Source organism: Trichomycterus rosablanca, chromosome 1, assembly GCF_030014385.1.
Source record: "Trichomycterus rosablanca isolate fTriRos1 chromosome 1, fTriRos1.hap1, whole genome shotgun sequence".
NCBI lineage: Eukaryota > Metazoa > Chordata > Actinopteri > Siluriformes > Trichomycteridae > Trichomycterus > Trichomycterus rosablanca.
In genome coordinates, this window is record NC_085988.1 from 67,865,958 (window position 1) to 67,887,315 (window position 21,358).

General features: G+C 36.1%; 1 protein-coding gene across 1 annotated transcript; it reads left to right on the forward strand.

The window, feature by feature from the left end:
- Positions 1-1,955: 1,955 nt before the first annotated feature.
- Positions 1,956-21,257, forward strand: pah (phenylalanine hydroxylase). Its single transcript, XM_062995568.1, has 13 exons — positions 1,956-2,044; positions 3,082-3,189; positions 7,151-7,334; positions 8,877-8,965; positions 10,654-10,721; positions 14,945-15,141; positions 15,558-15,693; positions 17,052-17,121; positions 17,271-17,327; positions 17,416-17,511; positions 18,061-18,194; positions 18,294-18,409; positions 20,823-21,257. Exons 1-13 carry the CDS (start codon positions 2,006-2,008, stop codon positions 20,864-20,866), a joined length of 1,338 nt encoding a protein of 445 aa, XP_062851638.1. The 5' UTR covers positions 1,956-2,005; the 3' UTR covers positions 20,867-21,257.
- The last annotated feature ends 101 nt before the right edge of the window (positions 21,258-21,358 follow it).

Genomic DNA, 21,358 nt, shown 5'->3' on the forward strand with positions numbered 1-21,358 from the left:
TAGCATGAGAGCTGTGCAGCCTTCATAACAGCCTTAAACTTTTCACGTTTTACGTTAGGAATGAAATAACTTTTAAGGTTTGGAGTGTATTAAGTATAAGGGCATGGTCTCCATGAATTTCTCCATTATGTTAATAATTTGTGTTGTAATGGGTCTTATGTCACCCAGCAAAATTTGGATTTGATTTCTCAAAACCATTTAAAGTTATTGATAATGATGGCACATGATCCATGTAGCCAAATTAATTAAAGATGCATGTAGGTTTTTAATGCAGTGATGTTTAAGTGATCGAAACATATAAAGCATATAAGAGCCTTGACATAAGTGTTCTGAGGATATTATACACCTTGGAAAATAACACACCCAGTATGTATCATCACTTGTTAAGGAACATTGGACTGAAACTGATGGATTATTCACTAGTTATTTCATTTACTTTATTTATTTATTTATTTGATTTTGTTTGGGGGTGCTTGTTACGTGGCGAGCCTTGACTTATCCTTATCTATATGGATTTACAAGTCTTTTTTAAATTTTACATATCGTTTCAACAGTTTGCACTTTGGGTTTGTTGAAGTGCTGCAGTGAAAATAGCTAATAATAATAATAATAATAATAATAATAATAATAATAATAATAATAATAATAATAATAATAATAATAATAATAGCTAAAATAGCTGTTTGGCTCCATCTAGTGGTTATAAACCTTATGTCAACTGTACAAGCAAGGATCATTCGCGTTCTACGACACACACACACACACACACACATCTCACTTATAACCAATCATGGGAGTGTTTTAGCCCGACCGACAGATAGCATCGATGACATTCGCACACCAGAATTTATCACCACACACCCAAGAGAAACAAGACAAAATAGAAAAAGTATTAAAACAATAGACAATTAACATTTAGTTTGGTCCCATATAAACAGTAAATGTGATCCAATTTACTACAATCACATTTTACACAGCTTCATATATAGCATTAAAGAATGCCGAATGATGGTGTTGTAAAGTGTAAGGGAAAAGCTTGTTTCACCAAGGCGCTTTGTTCCGTATTTTTATTAATGGGAGAGAAATGCTGCAGATTAGACTGAGACATGCCGATATGTATGAAACATAAGGAAACTGCTGCTACCGTGGGAATTAGAAAGCGTTTGGTTATTATTTTAAGTAGTGTTCACTTTTAGTCTTAGTAACGCCGTGTGTGCGCAGGCATATCAGCATAACAACCAGCATATTACTCCGCTGTTTGAGTAGCGCAGAGCGCACATTTTTCCGCAGTAGCCCCCCTCTTAAGCAACGCAGTCTAGAACCCGGGCTACATGTCAGTGTGAAGATGGATTATGTAATAACGTTGTTTGCACTATTGAGAAAAATGGTACATGATGTTCTTTATGCATGTTGTTTTACCTAAAACATGGTTCTGATTTATTATTATAAAGAATGATAATAATATAAGTTAAACAGGCTAAATAAAACATTTTGATAATGTTTCTGTGAGGATGTAAGACCCGTTATATTTTTTATAGGTGCAACCCTAACCGCATACCCCTCAGGTAAACACCCGCCATCCCACCCCCTACCCAATGCCGCCAACCTGCCAGTCCAGGGTGTTCCTTATTTCCAGTTCTGAAAGTTGCCAACCCTAACTCTTAGGTACTCTACGTCTTCTCCCCAAAACACACAAAAGGTAAATTGATTATTTTAAATTGCCCCTAGATGTGTGTGGCTAAATCGACACTCTGTCCAGGTTGTATTTTTACCTTTACCTTGCATAATCTAATAAGTATTAAAGCGCAGAAAAAACTAAACAAAAAAAACTAAAAACCTTTTTGCAGGTGAAACTCAAAGCGAACAAAGGTCACGTGACCAGTGTGGAAGTTTCAGGTCTAGAGGGCGTTGTATCACGTGACTCCTTTTGGGAGAATAAAAGTACAATTCAGCGAAGTTGATCAGTAAATTTCTGGAACCAGAGCAAAAAAGAAACTGAGAGAAGATGGACGCGGCGTACAAGAGGGTGAACAGCGACATGCAGGTGACTTTATTATTTACATTATTTTTATTATTATTATTATTATTATTGACAAAGTGTAGCCTCTATCAGCTTATTTAGCATGTATACCCGTGATTATAACAAAAAACTTATATTAATGTATAATTTATATAATTTAAATATATAATTTAATCTGTCTGTCTGACTCTGTACACTGAAATGTAATAATGCTTAAATAATTATTTAAACAGATTAAATGTAACCTTTACTTGTCAAAGACGTGGTGACCCTAATCTTAATGCAATGTTAAAAGTAACAAGCTTCAGTATAAATAGTTCACATAGAAATATCCTTTACTTGGAAAAGTAAAAATGTACACTGATAAAAATGGGATTTTAATGCCAAATACCCTATCATAAACTACATTTAACTGTTCTTTATGTTTACATTTCCTGCAGTAAGATAAATACTAAATGTGCAGTCTACATATCCGTCTACAAACCCAATTTCCGAAAAAGTTGGGACATTATGTAAAATGCAGTAATAAAAGAACCTGTGATTTGTTAATTCACTTGAATCTTTACTACAAATAAAAGATTTTCATTGTTTTCACTGATTAACTTTATTGTATTTTGTAAATAAAAACACATTTTGAATTTTTACAGATTCTAATTACAAATTTATTTTTATTGCATTTTACAAAACGTTCCCAATTTTTCTGGAAATGGGGTATTGCATATGTTAAGTATCTGATAAAGAAAAAAATATATTAGCAGAAGAACGACAAAAACTGTTTTCCTAAGAGGCTCATATTAGCAGATTATGACTGAAGTCAGAGGATAGAAGTCAGATGTGGTGGTCGCTTAATTCTTGATCATGTGAATGTTCAGTCTTAGGAATGTGAAACCAATGACAGTCATGAGTTTATACAGAGACAGCCACCTGCATGTACAAACCCAAACATGCATAAAAAACAAATAGGCACAAAAAGATTTTAAATAAATTATTGTATTTTTTTATTTTAAGTCACTTGACAGGCAAATAGTATTCTTTGTATTACAATTTTTTTTTGCTTACAGAGCTCAATGTACCTTGAGGAGAAGACTAACAAAACTGGTGTCCTGTCTTGCATTTTCTCCATAAAAGAAGAGGTGGGGGCACTAGCAAAAGCCCTAAGGCTTTTTGAGGTAAGTGCTTAAGTCCACATATTCTGGACAGTAAAACCTCTTTGAATGGACCATGATTCCTGAAAATTTAGACTAGATTATTGTTTCTCAACTGGGGGTTATTATAGGAGGGTCATTACATAGCAACGTTAGAATAGTAAAGTATAATTAGTTCCCCCTAATTATGAACAATTTTAAGAACTGTTGGACAAAAAAAATACATTTTTGTAAAAGTGAGAGGCTTAAAGTGTAACATTAAAAATTTTGTGAACGAGTCTATACCTAATTATTCATTAATAGCAATGGATGAAGTGATCTTGTGAAACAGATGTCTGATCTTCAGGAGTTGGAAAAGAGCCAAGTTTACTCACTGGAGATGAGTTAAGAATTAAAGTGAGTTGACCCCGTTTGAATTTGTCTTACATACAAATAAAGCCACATGCTGGGGCGTCCAGGCCTTTTGGTCTTTCCAGCAGCTTTAGTTACACAAGTTAAACTCCACATGTTTCAGATTAGTCTTTTACCATTTTGCCAATGGAAGTAGAGATTAAGGTAAACATTTAAAAGGTGCTGTCCACCTGAGCATTTAAAAGCTAAAACATACAATATTTTGACATTATTTGGGTGAACTGAGTTCATAGAATTTGGTATGTTCATCTTGCAAAAAATACATGAGCATGCACACATACCAATACACTGTCTATCAGTCCCCTACTTTCCCTCACTTTTAAATAAACTCTAGACTTGCTGGATCCTACCCAAAGGATCATCCCACTTGTTTCAAAGTGCATGTTTTGTTTTGAAATCAATTTTTCATTGGCAGTTCAGTCAGATATCAAAGCAAAGGTTACAAAGGTTTAAACTTATTTAAAAGAGTAAATAGTAGTCTCCAGTCAGTATCCTGGCCATAACCTCAGAAAATTATAATTATACTTTAGAACAATATAGTTATAAAATGTAAAAAGCAAATTTTAAAAACAAATTTGGTGACACCAACAATAATAATGATGATGCTGATTATAACAATAATCATAAGAAAAAGAATAATAAGAATAAAAGAATATAAATGTAGAATCTTCCCCAAATTGTCCAGAATGTCTGTATGCTAGAGGATTAATATTGCACTTTGCAGAAACTAAGAGGCAAATACCAAACCCAGGACAATCTGTCTTAAGCTGTTGTTGCTCGTAGCTGCTTTGCTAAGGGCAGATCTAGCAGGGAAGAATTTACTGAATTGACTTGTGTCAAAGCATCCTTTTAAGTCGCTGAAATCCTTAGTACAACGTCTTCTGTCAATGTTTGTCTATAAATCTTGCATTCTTTAATTATTTACATATGTTAGCTACAGGTGTGGGTAAAACAACATAACTCAGTAATTAGAAAAGGGTGCACACATACATATGGCCAAAGTTTCGCAATGGATTGGCATCCTGTCCAGTGTATATTCCTACCTTATGCCTATAGTTTTCTAGGAAATCGGACCCACTGAGACCAGAATAAAACAGTGGTGAAAATGAAATAAAATGGATTTACAATTTGAAGTGTTTTTTTCTTGAATATTAGTTTTTTAAAGGCTTAGAATTATGTCTGATGTATGTGAGCTAACACTTGTGTTATTAAAAAATCTACCCATCCAATATAAAAACTTTATTTATTTTTAGAATTCAGTTTTTAACCATTAAAAAGTGCATGCGAACACCTACATCATTATTAAAGTTAAACAAACATGTTTACAATGTTCTTTCAAATATTAGAACCAGCTTTTGGACAGTAATGATCCAGAGGGCTACAGTATGTTTCTCTGCAGCTCTTGTCAAAAATCAGTTGGGAATGCCATTCTGGCATCTTCTCTAAAGTGGTAGTAAAGATCAAAGCCTAACTTTGGCCTATCAACTCTCACAGGATATAATCCACCCCCTACTCCACCCCTAAAGCACCCATACTTACGCAGACCACAGTTCCTAATGGCACTTAGCCATCTTGCACTCCATCCCACCATGCACCACCCCTTCTTTGCACACAGCTGAACAAACTGTCCTTTCCTATTTGTTATCTAATGTTTAGTAATGCAACTAGTTTGAATCTAGAACTCTGAGGGAGGAATGGTTAGAGAAAACAAGTCACAATAAAAAAGCAGTGAAATGGACAAGCCTTGAAAATAGAATCATTAAACCTTTGAAGATAGGAGAGTTTGACAGTCCAGAATATCTGCAAACAATAAAAAATACATCTACATGCAGATTATATTTGTCCTTGCTTATTGTAGAAAGTATAGTGTATTCGGTTCAAACAGGTAAATAATTAATGGGACATCTCCATCCTCAAACATCATTTTTCTGTAGCCTAATGGGCTGTAGGTGTTGTACAAGTTTATGGGAATGCAGCAAATACATGGTTTGGTCCAACTGTTTCCAGATTGAAAATGGTAAAGCTGGAAGAAGCAAACAGACTTTATAGCACTAGGAGATCATTACACATTCTGGTCCACCTCCTGTATGGGCCTATCAGAAAGAGTATGCTGCGCCACCCTTTTCTACATAATACAACTTATTAAAAACAGATTGCTGTAACAAACCTCATTAATAAAATGTACATTTTCTTGCAACTTGTGTTTAAACACACTATTTTAATGTGTTGCATAGTTTATATTATATCATGTATTTAAACATTTTTTAGCTAAGGCTTTTCATGTAGCTTTTTAATTTTCATACAAACACAAACACAATTATGTGCCTCCTAAATTACTAAATATAGGCACATAGAATGTAATACCTGCATTTGGTAAGAATCACAACAGAGGTAGCCATTTTTTTCGTCTGATGAAATAGAATATGATATTAATTTTTGATATTATAACCCAAAAGTTGTGTCAACCGAGGTTCATAAGTTGGCAGAGGTATTTGAATGAAATCATTGTTAATTCAGACTTTTTTGCTCCAACAGCTTGATAAAAGAAGGGTCTTTGTCAGGAAGATCACAACAGTCACTCTAAAAGAGTTTCAACAGTCCTGTGCAGAGATGGTTGAACCTGTTGGATAGACTGTTTATGACTATGACCATGAGTGGCAAGACAGAAGCCACTTTTGAAAAAAAGGCATATAAGAGCTTGTTTGTAGTTTGCAGGTGCCATTTAATAGACAACATGAGGAAGAAGATAAATATGATTCTCTGGTCTAATAAGATTAAAAAAAAATACTTTGGACAGAACAGCAAGCACAAGGTCAAGTGAAATATACCATTCCTATGGTGAAACATGGTGGTGGCAGTATAATGCTATGGGGGTGCATCTTGGCAGCAGGGACAGGGAGACTGGGAAGAAGATAAAACTAAATGTCATTGTGTCGTTGTTTTAGTGAAGCGACCACCATATTAAGCATTTGCCCAATGCCCAATTCATATTTAAGCCAATGTCATGTTTATATTTATGTTAAAGTATATGCTTAACATCACAGACTGTGTATTTAGTTATTACTCATTGGTAAAATAGATACATGAATGAAGCTACAAAACAAGACAGCACCCTCTGGTGTGGAAAAAGGACACTTAGAATAGTAATTGTATCCAGACACACAGCCTTAGATACTAAACACAAGCCACAGCTGCAGGCTGGTGATTTTTTTCTCTCCCTGTCTTTGCCACTGTAAAGCAGCACAGAAGAATAATGCTATATACCACCATGTTTCACAGTAGGAATGGAGTTCTAGACAAATCTTAAGGATAATTGCACCTGACCACAAAATTTAGTGCAACAGCAAAGCATCTGAGGGTTTTAAAATTTATTTTTAAAGCATGTTTTCACTACATTGTGGATAATAAGTTTAGAATTATAAATAACAATTGCAATAATATCCAGGCAAAGCAAATCCGCAACACCATAAAGTGTAAGTCAAGGGGTCTAAAAACTTTCTGAATCCACGTATTAGTCTATTTATTGAACATTTTCTAAAATTCATAATTTCTGTGTTTATGAATGAATTTACAGGAAAATGGCATCAATTTGACACATATTGAGTCCCGGCCATCACGCATAAACAAGGGAGAGTATGAGTTCTTCATCAGTGTGGACACAGCCTGCTCCAAGGTTTTGGATGAGGTAATCAACAGTCTGCGTGTCCAAATTAGCGGACAAGTGCACGAGCTGTCAAGAAACAAGCAGAAAGACACAGGTGGGTAACAGAGAACCTTTAAAAAACAATGAAATATTGAGAAATTATTTAAAGGTAAAGGACAATATGGTTTGTGTATTAACATTAGAAGTACAATGACTGACCATGTTCTATTTGGATTGGGCACACACACACACACACACACACACACACAAATGTGTACCAAGTAATTATTATCATATGCAATATGTATGAGTTTTTTTGATAGTGTAGTAGACCTAAAATAAAATGGCTATAGGTATTTTATAAATCAAATAAACAAAAATGCATTAAAATGAAGTTTTGTCTTAAATATTTATGAGAAGAAATAGTCCATGAATGTCTTCCTGGATGGATGACATCCATTAAAAGGGTTTTAGTACCATTTAATGTAATTGCCTTTATAGTAGTAACAATTTGGTGGGTTATTTAACATTGTGGCATGGTCTTCTAAGTCTGTGGCATGTCATATAAGTAAGGATTTGACTGCACACAGTAGACTGATCACAACTCTAGAAAGCTCTTGAAAATAACAAAACATGACTTGTGAGTGTTAAAGACTATAATAGAGACTACCAGTTAGTAAGGTTCTAAATGGTCTTTATATGCAAAATGTGCCTCAAGCTATACCACACTGCCTAAAATGTACTCAAACTTGGACCACCAGAGGATTGTCATAAAAGCAGATTTACAAAGTCCATTAAAAGATGTCGCCTCTTGAGCTGGGTGTCATTTCCTGTCTACACAATGGATAGAGCTTCAGTCTAGCTCATTTATCTCAGTTAGTGTGTCATTCCCAGTAAGCATGGGTCTTTTTTTGGATTAATTTTAGTTTCTTGTCAGTGTATTTCTCATTAATCTTAATTAGGCAAGGCTGTGGAATTTACCAGTGCTTTATTTTTATGGGACTCATGCTTTGCAAACACAAGGAGCTGTTTTTTGTTCTTCAAGTTCTTCAATAGGTTTATTGTGATCAATAGTTGTTTCTAAAAATATGACAATTGCTGGGGTAAAAATATATTCGTACAGCACTAACATTTGGTTTAATGGCTCTTGGCACAACTTTGGTCACTCTACTTGGCAAAAGCAAATTTGTTGGTTTTCCAGGAACAGGGATTTGGCAATCCAAAAGCTAATTTAGCCATTCTAGATCCATGTGTTTTGGGCTATTGTCCTGTTGAAACAATAATTTTACCAGAGATTTCCTCCCAGTACTGGGTTTATTCTTTCTTTGAATCATATAAATGCCTCTTGTTTTCTCCTTAAAAGACACTTACTTGATCCCAAATAATTTTGTTTCGACACGCAACCTGTTTAAAATAAATATCCAAAAAGTAAAAATTCATGCAATAATATGATTTTTAGTATGACATCACACATATATATATTATGTCTATTTTTTATCACCTCAGCATTTAACTGCCTTCTTATGACCTCTTTGTCTAAAAACGTGGATGAAAATTACAAATGCAATTTACATTTAATGGATGGGAAATGTAACTGGACTGAGAAAGCAAATGTTATGCATTGAAATGTATTGGTCATTTAATTTTGTTTTAACAGTGCCATGGTTTCCCAAAAACATCCAGGACCTGGACAGATTTGCCAACCAGATTCTAAGCTATGGATCTGAGCTGGATGCCGATCACCCTGTAAGCTATAATGTGTATCTTTGTGTGTATGTATGTTGCATTACAGTTCTGTTTTCTATGTTACTTACAGAATATGCCACTTCTAATCAGGAATACATACTGTACTTAGTTTACACAGTTATTAATTAATTAATATTTTTTTATATACAAACCAGAACCTGCAACCAGTTATTATATTTACTTAATCTAGACATACAAATATTTAAAAAATCTAAAATAATATAGAAATATATACACAAATAAAAAAAACTAATAAATTAAATACATAAATAAACAAAAATAAATAAATAATATTATAAAAAAAGTTTTATACTGAGACAAAACCAAATGTGGTATCAAGTTATAGTTTAAGTGCACAATACTTGTTATCTAGGTTTTGTTTTAAATGATAATATGGCAGAAAAGGACTGACTGCTCATGACTTGATCATAAACAATGTGCAGTGTTTATTTATATAACACCCTTTCCTTTAGGTAACATTAACATGGACGTATATATTATGTTTTTAAAATGTTACGTCTTTTCATTCTTATTATGTATATGTTACAACCGAGCATGGCTTTGTAGACACAGTGCATGTGTTTGACTTGTCTGCTTGCATTCCAGATCTGTCTTTTATTAAAAATGTGTAGATCATCATGAAGTCTTGTATTAAGCAGGAATTACAAAAGAATTACAGATTTTTTAAATGCATTTTACAAATTTTTTATTTTTTAACATTATTTGTTACATACATTGTAATAAAAAAGTAATTTAATAATCAAATTTTTAAAAATCATTACAAAAAGATTTGCTACACTATATAGCCAAAAGTATTTTGACATCCTCCTAATTACTGAATTAAAGTGTTGCAGTCACGCGTATTGCTAACGTGTACAAAATCATGATTTATTACATTCCTATTCTAGCATCAGCGTAACTTTGCTTCTGTGCACCAACTGAGGTCCATAAAGACATGGTGTAGAGTTTAGTGTGGAGGAGTGGCTTTCAAAGGCACTGACCTAAACCCCATTAAACATCTTTGGGTTGAATTGGAACCATGATATGTGCCACACAGTGGTTGAATTTAAAAAATGTTTTAAATAAATATTACAATATTAAAATTAAAAATTAAATTAAATCCAAAACTAAATGGCCAAAAATGTTTTGAAAGTATTATGACACTTGGTAACTGAGGCATTTACCCTTTAACACTGACCTCCAAGTTTAGTTTTGGTGAAAACACAAGGATAGATATGTTTAGTATGTAGGTATAATTGAGGGGACTGTCTTGTCTTTACTTTTGTTTTGATGTGTGCATGCGTGGGTGCGTGTGTTTTTAAGGGATGCTTATTGTTGCTAAAAGACGGTAGTCACGATGACGCTCCAGCCTCATTCTTTATTCTAATGAAAGCGGTCTGCGGCCTCAAATTGATGTCATCACTTTAATTGAGCCCCTATAATTATAAATAATTGCACCCTTTCCAGTTGCCATTAAACTAAAATGTATTCATCATGAGCAGCAAACACTCTACAAAGGCTTCATTTGAATACGTTTTTCACTGCTCCAAGCTCTGCACAAATGAGTAACGTTGCCAGGAAAGGTTGTATTGGGATCAGGTCTAGACGCTAATCTCTATTTAGTTCTTGAGCTACTAGATTGCTCATCTGATGCTCTAATATTGTTCTCTTTTTGCCATTGTTTACAGGGCTTTAAAGACGAGCTCTACAGGGCCAGGAGAAAGGAATTTGCTGACATTGCCTACAACTACAGACAGTAACTTCTGATCATGAGAAATTTCTCTCTAGTCTCTAGAATTTTCCTTTCTCTTTGTATGTCCCTCTCACATAGCCATAGGGGCACAATGATCAGCCCCACCTCTAGTTTTTGTGTACCTTTTATGGCAAATTACCTTCTAGCAAACAAAAGGGTGGGAAATTACAGGGCCTGGGTGCAAGGCCTCTGAGCACACTGCTTTCTCACTATAATAGGGCTGTATTATTCACATGTGCACTACAAAGCCAGGGAGTTCTCAATCAAACACCCACTATGGAAACATGCATTTACATAGCAGTGAGACTACTAAACACACACATGTACAGTGTATCACAAAAGTGAGTACACCCCTCACATTTCTGCAAATATTTTATTATATCTTTTCATGGGACAACACTATAGAAATAAAACTTGGATATAACTTAGAGTAGTCAGTGTACAACTTGTATAGCAGTGTAGATTTACTGTCTTCTGAAAATAACTCAACACACAGCCATTAATGTCTAAATAGCTGGCAACATAAGTGAGTACACCCCACAGTGAACATGTCCAAATTGTGCCCAAAGTGTCAATATTTTGTGTGACCACCATTATTATCTAGCACTGCCTTAACCCTCCTGGGCATGGAATTCACCAGAGCTGCACAGGTTGCTACTGGAATCCTCTTCCACTCCTCCATGATGACATCACGGAGCTGGTGGATGTTAGACACCTTGAACTCCTCCACCTTCCACTTGAGGATGCGCCACAGGTGCTCAATTGGGTTTAGTCCATCACCTTTACCTTCAGCTTCCTCAGCAAGGCAGTTGTCATCTTGGAGGTTGTGTTTGGGGTCGTTATCCTGTTGGAAAACTGCCATGAGGCCCAGTTTTCGAAGGGAGGGGACCATGCTCTGTTTCAGAATGTCACAGTACATGTTGGAATTCATGTTTCCCTCAATGAACTGCAGCTCCCCAGTGCCAGCAACACGCATGCAGCCCAAGACCATGATGCTACCACCACCATGCTTGACTGTAGGCAAGATACAGTTGTCTTGGTACTTCTCACCAGGGCGCCGCCACACATGCTGGACACCATCTGAGCCAAACAAGTTTATCTTGGTCTCGTCAGACCACAGGGCATTCCAGTAATCCATGTTCTTGGACTGCTTGTCTTCAGCAAACTGTTTGCGGGCTTTCTTGTGCGTCAGCTTCCTTCTGGGATGACGACCATGCAGACCGAGTTGATGCAGTGTGCGGCGTATGGTCTGAGCACTGACAGGCTGACCTCCCACGTCTTCAACCTCTGCAGCAATGCTGGCAGCACTCATGTGTCTATTTTTTAAAGCCAACCTCTGGATATGACGCCGAACATGTGGACTCAACTTCTCTGGTCGACCCTGGCGAAGCCTGTTCCAAGTGGAACCTGTCCTGGAAAACCGCTGTATGACCTTGGCCACCATGCTGTAGCTCAGTTTCAGGGTGTTAGCAATCTTCTTATAGCCCAGGCCATCTTTGTGGAGAGCAACAATTCTATTTCTCACATCCTCAGAGAGTTCTTTGCCATGAGGTGCCATGTTGAATATCCAGTGGCCAGTATGAGAGAATTGTACCCAAAACACCAAATTTAACAGCCCTGCTCCCCATTTACACCTGGGACCTTGACACATGACACCAGGAAGGGACAACGACACATTTGGGCACAATTTGGACATGTTCACTGTGGGGTGTACTCACTTATGTTGCCAGCTATTTAGACATTAATGGCTGTGTGTTGAGTTATTTTCAGAAGACAGTAAATCTACACTGCTATACAAGCTGTACACTGACTACTCTAAGTTATAATAATACATTTTATTTATATAGCGCTTTTCAAGATACTCAAAGATGCTTTACATAAGACAAATAATCAAAACAAATACGTACATACACCATACAAATCATAGTACAAAATCAAAATAGTACATCAACATCAAGAATAATTAAGATAAAAACAAAGAGAGCAGCATAAGACAGTTCATTAAAAATTAGCTAAATTATGAGAGAGAACAACAAATATAGAACAATTTCTTAAAATTAGACAGAAACAGGACAGATTCACATGCAATCAGGAAACTGAAAACTTTACAAGTTTTAGGATCTAGGACTTCACATTTCTGTCGTGATCTAAGTATAAAAACTATTAAAAAGAATAGCAAAAATAAAAGCATTTATTTCGTGTTGTTACAAGTTAAATGCCACTCTGAATAGATGAGTTTTGAGAAGTGACTTGAATTTGGACAGGTCAGGACAATCTCGTAGGTGTTTGGGGAGAGCATTCCATAAAGATGGAGCAGCTATGGAAAAGGCCCTGTCACCCCAGGTCTGGTGCTTGGTCCTAGAGGGTATGGACAGTAGGTTAGCCTCAGAAGAGCGAAGGCTACGGGAGGGAATGTGCTGATGGAGCAGGTCGGTGAGGTAGGATGGGGCCTGATTATGGAGAGCTTTGTGAGTGAATAGAAGAATTTTGAATTGAATGCGTTGAGCAACGGGAAGCCAATGAAGTTTTTGGAGAACAGGTGTAATATGATCACGGGAGCGAGTATGAGTAAGGAGGCGAGCAGCTGAATTCTGGATATACTGAAGTTTTTTTAGGATTTTGTTAGATGTACCATAAAGGATGCTATTGCAATAATCAATTCTGGATGTAATAAAAGCATGAATCAAGGTTTCGGCGGCAGAAAAGGAGAGTGATGGACGTAGACGTGCTATTTTTTTAGATGAAAGAAAGCAGTTTTGGTGATGTGATTTACATGGCGGTCAAAAGAGAGGTTGCTATCAAAAATTACACCAAGATTTCGGATGTTAGAAGACGGAGACAAAGTGTCATTATCAATGGTAATTTGAAAATTTTTTGTGGTTTTTGCCAGGGTTGTAGGACCTACGATGATCATATCAGATTTTTCACAGTTTAATTTGAGGAAATTAGCTTTCATCCACAATTTCATTTCAGTGATGCAATTTGTCAGAGTGGAGTGAAGTTCAGTATTAATGGAAATGTAAAGCTGAATATCATCAGCATAGCAGTGGAAATGTAAACCATGCCGACGTATGATGTCACCAAGGGGGAGCATATAAAGAATAAACAAAAGGGGACCTAACACTGAGCCTTGGGGAACGCCTTGGGACAGTGGAGCAATGGCAGAACTACAATTGTTGATATTAACAAACTGTTGTCTGTTTACGAGATATGACCTTAACCACAAAAGGGCAGTACCAGTGATGTTGACAGAGGATTCAAGGCGGGACAGAAGAATGGAGTGATTAATGGTGTCAAAAGCTGGGTTTTTTTCCAGGTTTTTTAAGTATGGGAGTAACAGCAGCCAATTTGAGTGATTGAGGGACTGAGCCAGAACTAGAACTATTAGAAGTTATATCCAAGTTTCATGTCTATAGTGTTGTCCCATGAAAAGATATAATGAAATATTTGCAGAAATGTGAGGGGTGTACTCACTTTTGTGATACACTGTACATAAACCATGCTGACAGCAAGCCTAATCATTACTCTCTAATCTAAGACAGTCAGGGGGAAATCATACATGTTGTTAATCATACATTTAAGTTTAGTTGTGTTAGTTGTATACACAATGTGTTGTCTGTTGTTAATACAGATGCAACTTTACACCATATGTCTTTATTATATGTGGTTCGATTTTTTTATTGGCAGATGAAACAAAATTTAAGCCTTTTGGCAGAAAAGTACAAGCATGCTTTGCAGCAGAAGTATGCCATGATATACAACAATTCAGCTCATTTGTTTACAAGCAAGGATGTCAGTCATTTATGGGTCTAGGATAGTCCAACAGCTTTATAACAATGTTTTTCAGTGCATGATTGCAAGGAATTCAGGGATTTTTATCATCTACAGTCCAAAGCTTTATGGACTTTGTGCATTGGTAGCCCAGTGGTTAAAGTACTGGGCTAGTAAGCAGAAAATTGCTGGTTTAATATCCACCACTGTTTAATATCCACAGTGACTGGTTGTCACTGTTGGGCCCTTGAGCAAGGCCTTTAACCCTCAATTGCTTACATACAAATAATTTAAGGATAAGGAAACCAAGTGAAATATCTGTGCATAAAGGGCAAGATCAAACACCAACACTGAATGCCAGTGACCCTTGATCACTCAGACAGCACTGCATTATAAACAGATATGTACAATCTCTAATGATCCTAACCAAAATCTTGCTCCTGTTCTGCTCAAAGTGGTCAGCCCATCCCAGGTGTGGAATACACAGAGGAGGAAAAGGCTACATGGGGAACAGTATTCCGAGAACTGAAAACCTTATACCCGACACACGCATGTCGCGAACACAACCGCGTCTTCCCACTGCTGGAGGAGTACTGTGGCTACCATGAGGACAACATCCCACAGCTGGAGGAAATCTCCATCTTCCTGCAGTGTGAGTTACTGTGCTGCAGTTCCAGGCTGCAGGCCTTTCTGCTATTCTATTGTACTCTCAGCTTGCCTGTAAATGAACTTGCTTACTAAAACATTTAAACAAGTTTTTGATTAAAATGAAGAGAAGAATATAAGACAAATGTAAGTAAGTTAATAAAATAGATATTTGTAAATATGTGTACATTCAATAACAGCTCTGTGCTTTAGGCTCAAGTTGACCCTTAATACCAAAACTTAATTTTAGACAGATGCGGTCTGTTAGGTCTATAAATAAACTGCTAGTTCTAAATCAGTGACACTGTCTTTAAATATTCTTTGTTAACCATTTTTCCTTTTCACTGCCTGAAACTAATGTTTTAGAAATACACACAACAATATAAACATTTAATCCTGTACTGCATACCTCCTATTTCGCAGCATGCACTGGTTTTCGACTTCGCCCTGTGGCAGGGCTGCTCTCATCTCGTGACTTCCTGGCTGGTCTGGCTTTCCGTGTGTTTCATTCCACCCAGTACATCCGACATGGCTCCAAGCCCATGTACACACCTGAGCCGTGAGTACACACAAAAAAACACACACACATGCCAACAAATCATATACTTATGATTATGTTGATAATAAAAAAATAACATGCATAAAATTTGGAACTGCATGCACTCGGGTAGTGCAGCAGTCTTTTACTCTAGCCTACCATCACTGCTATCTAAGTGATGTTACTGGCCGGCTGGGAACCTACACAGGCATGACATGCTACACAGCTATGTATGACTGGGCAGGGGGTTGTAATGGATTGGCATTCTTAAGCCCTGTGTTTCCTGGTGGAACTGGACCCACCAAAACTTGTGGTTAATAAAATGAAAAGAAAAAATTGTCACATTTTTCATTTGCAAAATGTTACCTGTTTAAATCCATTTAAATATTTCCCTGATGCAATTCTGACACCTGTTTGTTAACAGTAATTAAAGGTATTATAGTGATGCTATCATTTGTGCTTTATGTTGACTAATAAAATGTTTATTTAAAACACAAATGCCAATGAATAGATTGAAAATTAACACACCTGCCACCAAGTTTATTTAGTAACCATGTTTGTCTACCCTTGCTATATAAATGCAATTATTAGTGTTTATGCAATTATTGTTGCTCTGTACACTTTGTTATGGGCAGCACGGTGGCTAAGTGGGTAGCACTGTCGCTTCACAGCAAGAAGGTCCTGGGTTCGATCCCAAGGTGGGGCGGTCCAGCTCTTTTCTGTGTGGAGTTTGCATGTTCTCCCTGTGTCTGTGGGTTTACTCTGGGTGCTCCGGGTTCCTCCCACAGTCCAAAGACATGCAAGTGAGGTGAATTGGAGATACTAAATTGTCCATAACTGTGCTCGATATAACCTTGTGTGAACTGATGAACCTTGTGTAATGAGTAACTAGCGTTCCTGGCATGAATGTAACCAAAGTGTAAAACATGACGTTGAAATCCTAATAAACAATCAAAAAACACTTTGTTACCCCCATCTCCCAATTTATTAATGAAAAGTATTCACCATTCTCAACACCAAAAATAAGAATAATATGGTAATGACTTGGTGTTGTGTGCTTTGTGTTGGTATTAATGTATCAGGTGCAGCAGCATAATGTAGCTTATATCTAGTGGCTTTTTAGACCTCTATTTTTAATTACAATGTCTGTTAATCATTTTAGCATTAGATTAGAAATACAGTATATATTGGCTATGACTATTTTAGTTAACTAAAAATACATATTTAAAATATAAATTTAAATTTCATACAAGCTAATCTGAGAGTTTTGAAGAATACACTGAAAATACAGTAACTACCTACAACCACATACACTGTAATAGATACAACTTTTTATTTCAGATATTCTTTTTTATATGGAGATATACTTTTTATTTCAGTGACATCTGCCATGAGCTTTTGGGCCATGCTCCACTGTTTGCTGACCCCAGTTTTGCTCAGTTCTCACAGGTTTGATGATATTATGTAAATACTGCAGACTATTACGTAAACAGTGCATGTAATGTCAATATGATAGCAAGCTTCTGTGATTTCCAAAAAAGTAAAAGGTAAAGTACTTTAAACAACATTTACTTTACTAACATTTATTTTTTGATTAGGAAATTGGCCTAGCTTCCCTAGGTGCCCCTGATGAGTACATTGAGAAGCTTGCTACGGTGAGTATGATTTAAAATATAAAAAAAAACAAGGCTAACAATTTAACAAGGACTTGATCACTTTGTTTGGTTTATATTTATATCGTAGGTATACTGGTTCACTGTGGAGTTTGGGCTTTGCAAGCAGGGCAATGAAATAAAGGCCTATGGAGCAGGTCTGCTCTCATCATTTGGAGAGCTGCAGGTAAAAATATGAGGAATCATTGGTTTTCTAAAGCAAAGACACGATAAAGCCCAGTGTTAAGTTTAAGTCTTAATGCTCCACCAATCAAATAACATCTGATTGTAATAAAATGCTAGAAAAGTCATTGTGTTTTATTAACAAAACCAGAAAAAAAACACTACTACAAACAAAACAGAAGAACAGATGATACTAGAAATTATAATGCTAAAGAAAACAGAATTCTCAGATTAGATAAACAAATAACAGGTAATTCATGGACAATTCTTAAATTCTCAATTCTTGAAATAACAAAGGAAAACTAAAAAAAAAATTGGATACTGTCATTCTTAGATCAACACAGGCATTTCTTAGATTTATATACACAGACAACTAAGATAACACAAAGGAAAAGGTCTTTTCATCATCAACATCATTAATGTTAATGGTTTTGGAATGGGATGTAAAACAAGCTAATGATCAGGTGTCTACTTACTTTATGCTTAAGAAAATGTGATTTACTACACATACCATGACTGTAAAAAAGTAAGGTATAGATTTTCTTTTATGTAGTACTCTTTGACTGACAACCCAAAGATCTTGGACTTTGATCCAGAGAAGACCTGCATACAGAAATACCCCATCACTGAATTTCAGCCACTTTACTTTGTGGCTGAGAGCTTTGAGGATGCCAAAAACAAAGTCAGGTAAAGTTACAATTAAAAAGTATTGTATTTTGTAAACAGTACTATACTTTTCTCTTTTATAGGCTAATTAAATGTGTATATGTTTCCTTTACATTGTAGGAAGTATGCTGCTACAATTCCTAGACCATTCTCTGTGCACTACAATGCCTATACTCAAAGCATTGAGGTTCTGGACAACACTAAGCAACTGCACAACCTGGCTAACAGCATCAGTAGTGCGTATTTAACTTTTTGCTATGTATAAATAGTAAATCTTTTTATATTCATTAATTTTTATATTCCTTTAATAGGAATCAGTAAGCATGGTTATGGTAAATAAAGTTTCCGAACATTGCAACAGAAAAGCATTTAGTCAATCCATCGATAAGCTTATACAAATTAGAACAGCTAATGCCATCAGTGCTTTGTGATATTATATAGACAGTTCAACAGATGTGGTGGCTGGCTTCATATGTGTTGAAAGAAGCATGTGTCAGCTTTTGCTACAGGTGATACAGGTGTTTGCAAATTTGCTGCAACAAAAATGAAAAGATAATTAGATACAACTAATAGCCAGTTGGATTTATAACTGAAATATCTACTTGCATGTATTATTATTGTTGTTGTTGTTGTTGTTGTAAGATACAGTGGGGGAAATAAGTATTTGATCCCCTGCTGATTTTGTAAGTTTACCCCCTTACAAAGACTTGAACAGTCTATAATTTTTATGGAAGGTTTATTTTAACAGAGAGAGACAGAATATCAACAAAAAATAACATTAAATAAAAGTTATAAATTAATTTGTACTTAATTAAGGGAAATAAGTATTTGATCCCCTACCAACCAGCAAGAATTCTGACCCCCACAGACCGGTTATGTGCCCATGAGGCACACAAATTAGTCCTGTCCCTGTATAAAAGACTCCTGTCACAGAATCAGTTTCTTCCGTTCAAATCTCTCGACCACCATGGGCAAGACCAAAGAGCTATCAAAGGACGTCAGGGACAAGATTGTAGACCTGCACAAGGCTGGAATGGGCTACAAGACCATCAGCAAGAAGCTTGGTAAGAAAGAGACCACTGTTGGTGCGATAATTCGAAAATGGAAGAAATACAAGATCACAGTCAATCACCCTCACTCTGGAGCTCCATGCAAGATCTCACCTGGTGGGGTAAGAATGATTCTGAGAAAGGTGAGGTCAGTCCAGAATTACACAGGAGGAGCTTGTCAATGATCTCAAGGGAGCTGGGCGCACAGTCACCAAGAAAACCATTAGTAACACACTTCGCCGTAATGGATTGAGATCCTGCAGTGCCCGCAAAGTCCCTTTGCTCAAGAAGGCTCATGTGCCCTGAATGATTCAGAGAAAGCTTGGGAGAATGTGATATGGTCAGATGAGACCAAAATTGAGCTCTTTGGCATCAACTCCACTCGCTGTGTTTGGAGGCAAAGAAACACCCGGTGGGGATGGTGTTCTTGGGGTCATATCCAGCATTTCTCTGCTCCCAGCTCCCTTGAGATCATTGACAAGCTCCTCCCGTGTAATTCTGGACTGACCTCACCTTTCTCAGAATCATTCTTACCCCACCAGGTGAGATCTTGCATGGAGCTCCAGAGTGAGGGTGATTGACTGTGATCTTGTATTTCTTCCATTTTCGAATTATCGCACCAACAGTGGTCTCTTTCTCACCAAGCTTCTTGCTGATGGTCTTGTAGCCCATTCCAGCCTTGTGCAGGTCTACAATCTTGTCCCTGACGTCCTTTGATAGCTCTTTGGTCTTGCCCATGGTGGTCGAGAGATTTGAACGGAAGAAACTGATTCTGTGACAGGAGTCTTTTAAACAGGGACAGGACTAATTTGTGTGCCTCATAAGCACATAACCGGTCTGTGGGGGTCAGAATTCTTGCTGGTTGGTAGGGGATCAAATACTTATTTCCCTTAATTAAATACAAATTAATTTATAACTTTTATTTAATGTTTTTTTTCTGGATTTTTTGTTGATATTCTGTCTCTCTCTGTTAAAATAAACCTTCCATAAAAATTATAGACTGTTCAAGTCTTTGTAAGGGGGTAAACTTACAAAATCAGCAGGGGATCAACTACTTATTTCCCCCACTGTATTTCTTATAAAAAGATAGGAGGGAAATGATTAGGGGCATAAGTCAATACCACATTTGTCCAATCCCACAAATAGCCAATACAAAACAAACCCCGTTTTCAAATTATTCCAGCTTTTTTAGGAATTAGGTTTGTACAAAAGACAAAGAAATCTTCTTCTAATTGGCCCAATACTGTTATCTGACTGTGTACATTAAAATTAATCACATGGATTCTATTTTACTATTTTCTTAATAAACAGTAACATGTCTGCCTTTACAAACATTTGTGAAAGAATGGGTCATTTTTAAAAGCTCCTTAAATTTGAGCATGGCACTGTTATAGGATACCACTGTTGCAACAGGTCAGTTTGTTACCAGCAAAAAAAGACATTACTGTTTTATTTAAAAAATGACCTGAAGGCTATATGCACTTGCTAGTTATTTTCATGATCTTTGATACATTTTTCTAGAAATCTTTGAATGTATACAACCTCAGTAGGTCCCTCTAAGAATGTCAATAAAATTGCTACTTTTTCTTTTTTTTTTCAGGTGAGATAGAAATCCTGTGCAATGCTTTGGAGAAGCTGGATTAAGACATCGTAATAACGGACATATTTCCAAATGATGAAGAAAACAATTCCAAAGAATGAAAAACACAATTTTGTAATTTGAGAAAATGAATTGTTAATCAAAGTTTTAACAATTTTAAATAAATTAGATTAGATTAGAATTAGAATAAATTAGAGACTATGGAAGTAATCATTTTATAGTGTTGTAGAAAAATGTTTACACTCTGTATTTAAGCTTTACTTTATAGATTCAGACAACTGTAGTAGTTTAGAAATTAAAACCAGTTACAACAATTTGATCTTACCTGGTTATATGTTTACTATTATCAGATGTGACATCATAAAGTCTATGATTTTTAAAAAGCCTTTAAACCTAATAGTATGTATTGGGCCAAAAATAAATTATTCAAGTGTTTATTCTTGTTATTTTGTCATCATATATATACTGAATTATATTGAATTTGACCAAACTAATTATTTGCCTCCAGGAGATAAAAAGGAGAATTGTTTTAATGC

Excerpts from the sequence above, each read along its gene's own strand:
- pah (XM_062995568.1), top strand. The coding sequence starts at position 2,006 with ATGGACGCGGCGTACAAGAGGGTGAACAGCGACATGCAG. Across the intron at positions 10,722-14,944 it reads ATTGCCTACAACTACAGACA|TGGTCAGCCCATCCCAGGTG; the intron begins GTAACTTCTGAT and ends TTCTGCTCAAAG. Across the intron at positions 18,410-20,822 it reads CCTGGCTAACAGCATCAGTA|GTGAGATAGAAATCCTGTGC; the intron begins GTGCGTATTTAA and ends TTTTTTTTTCAG.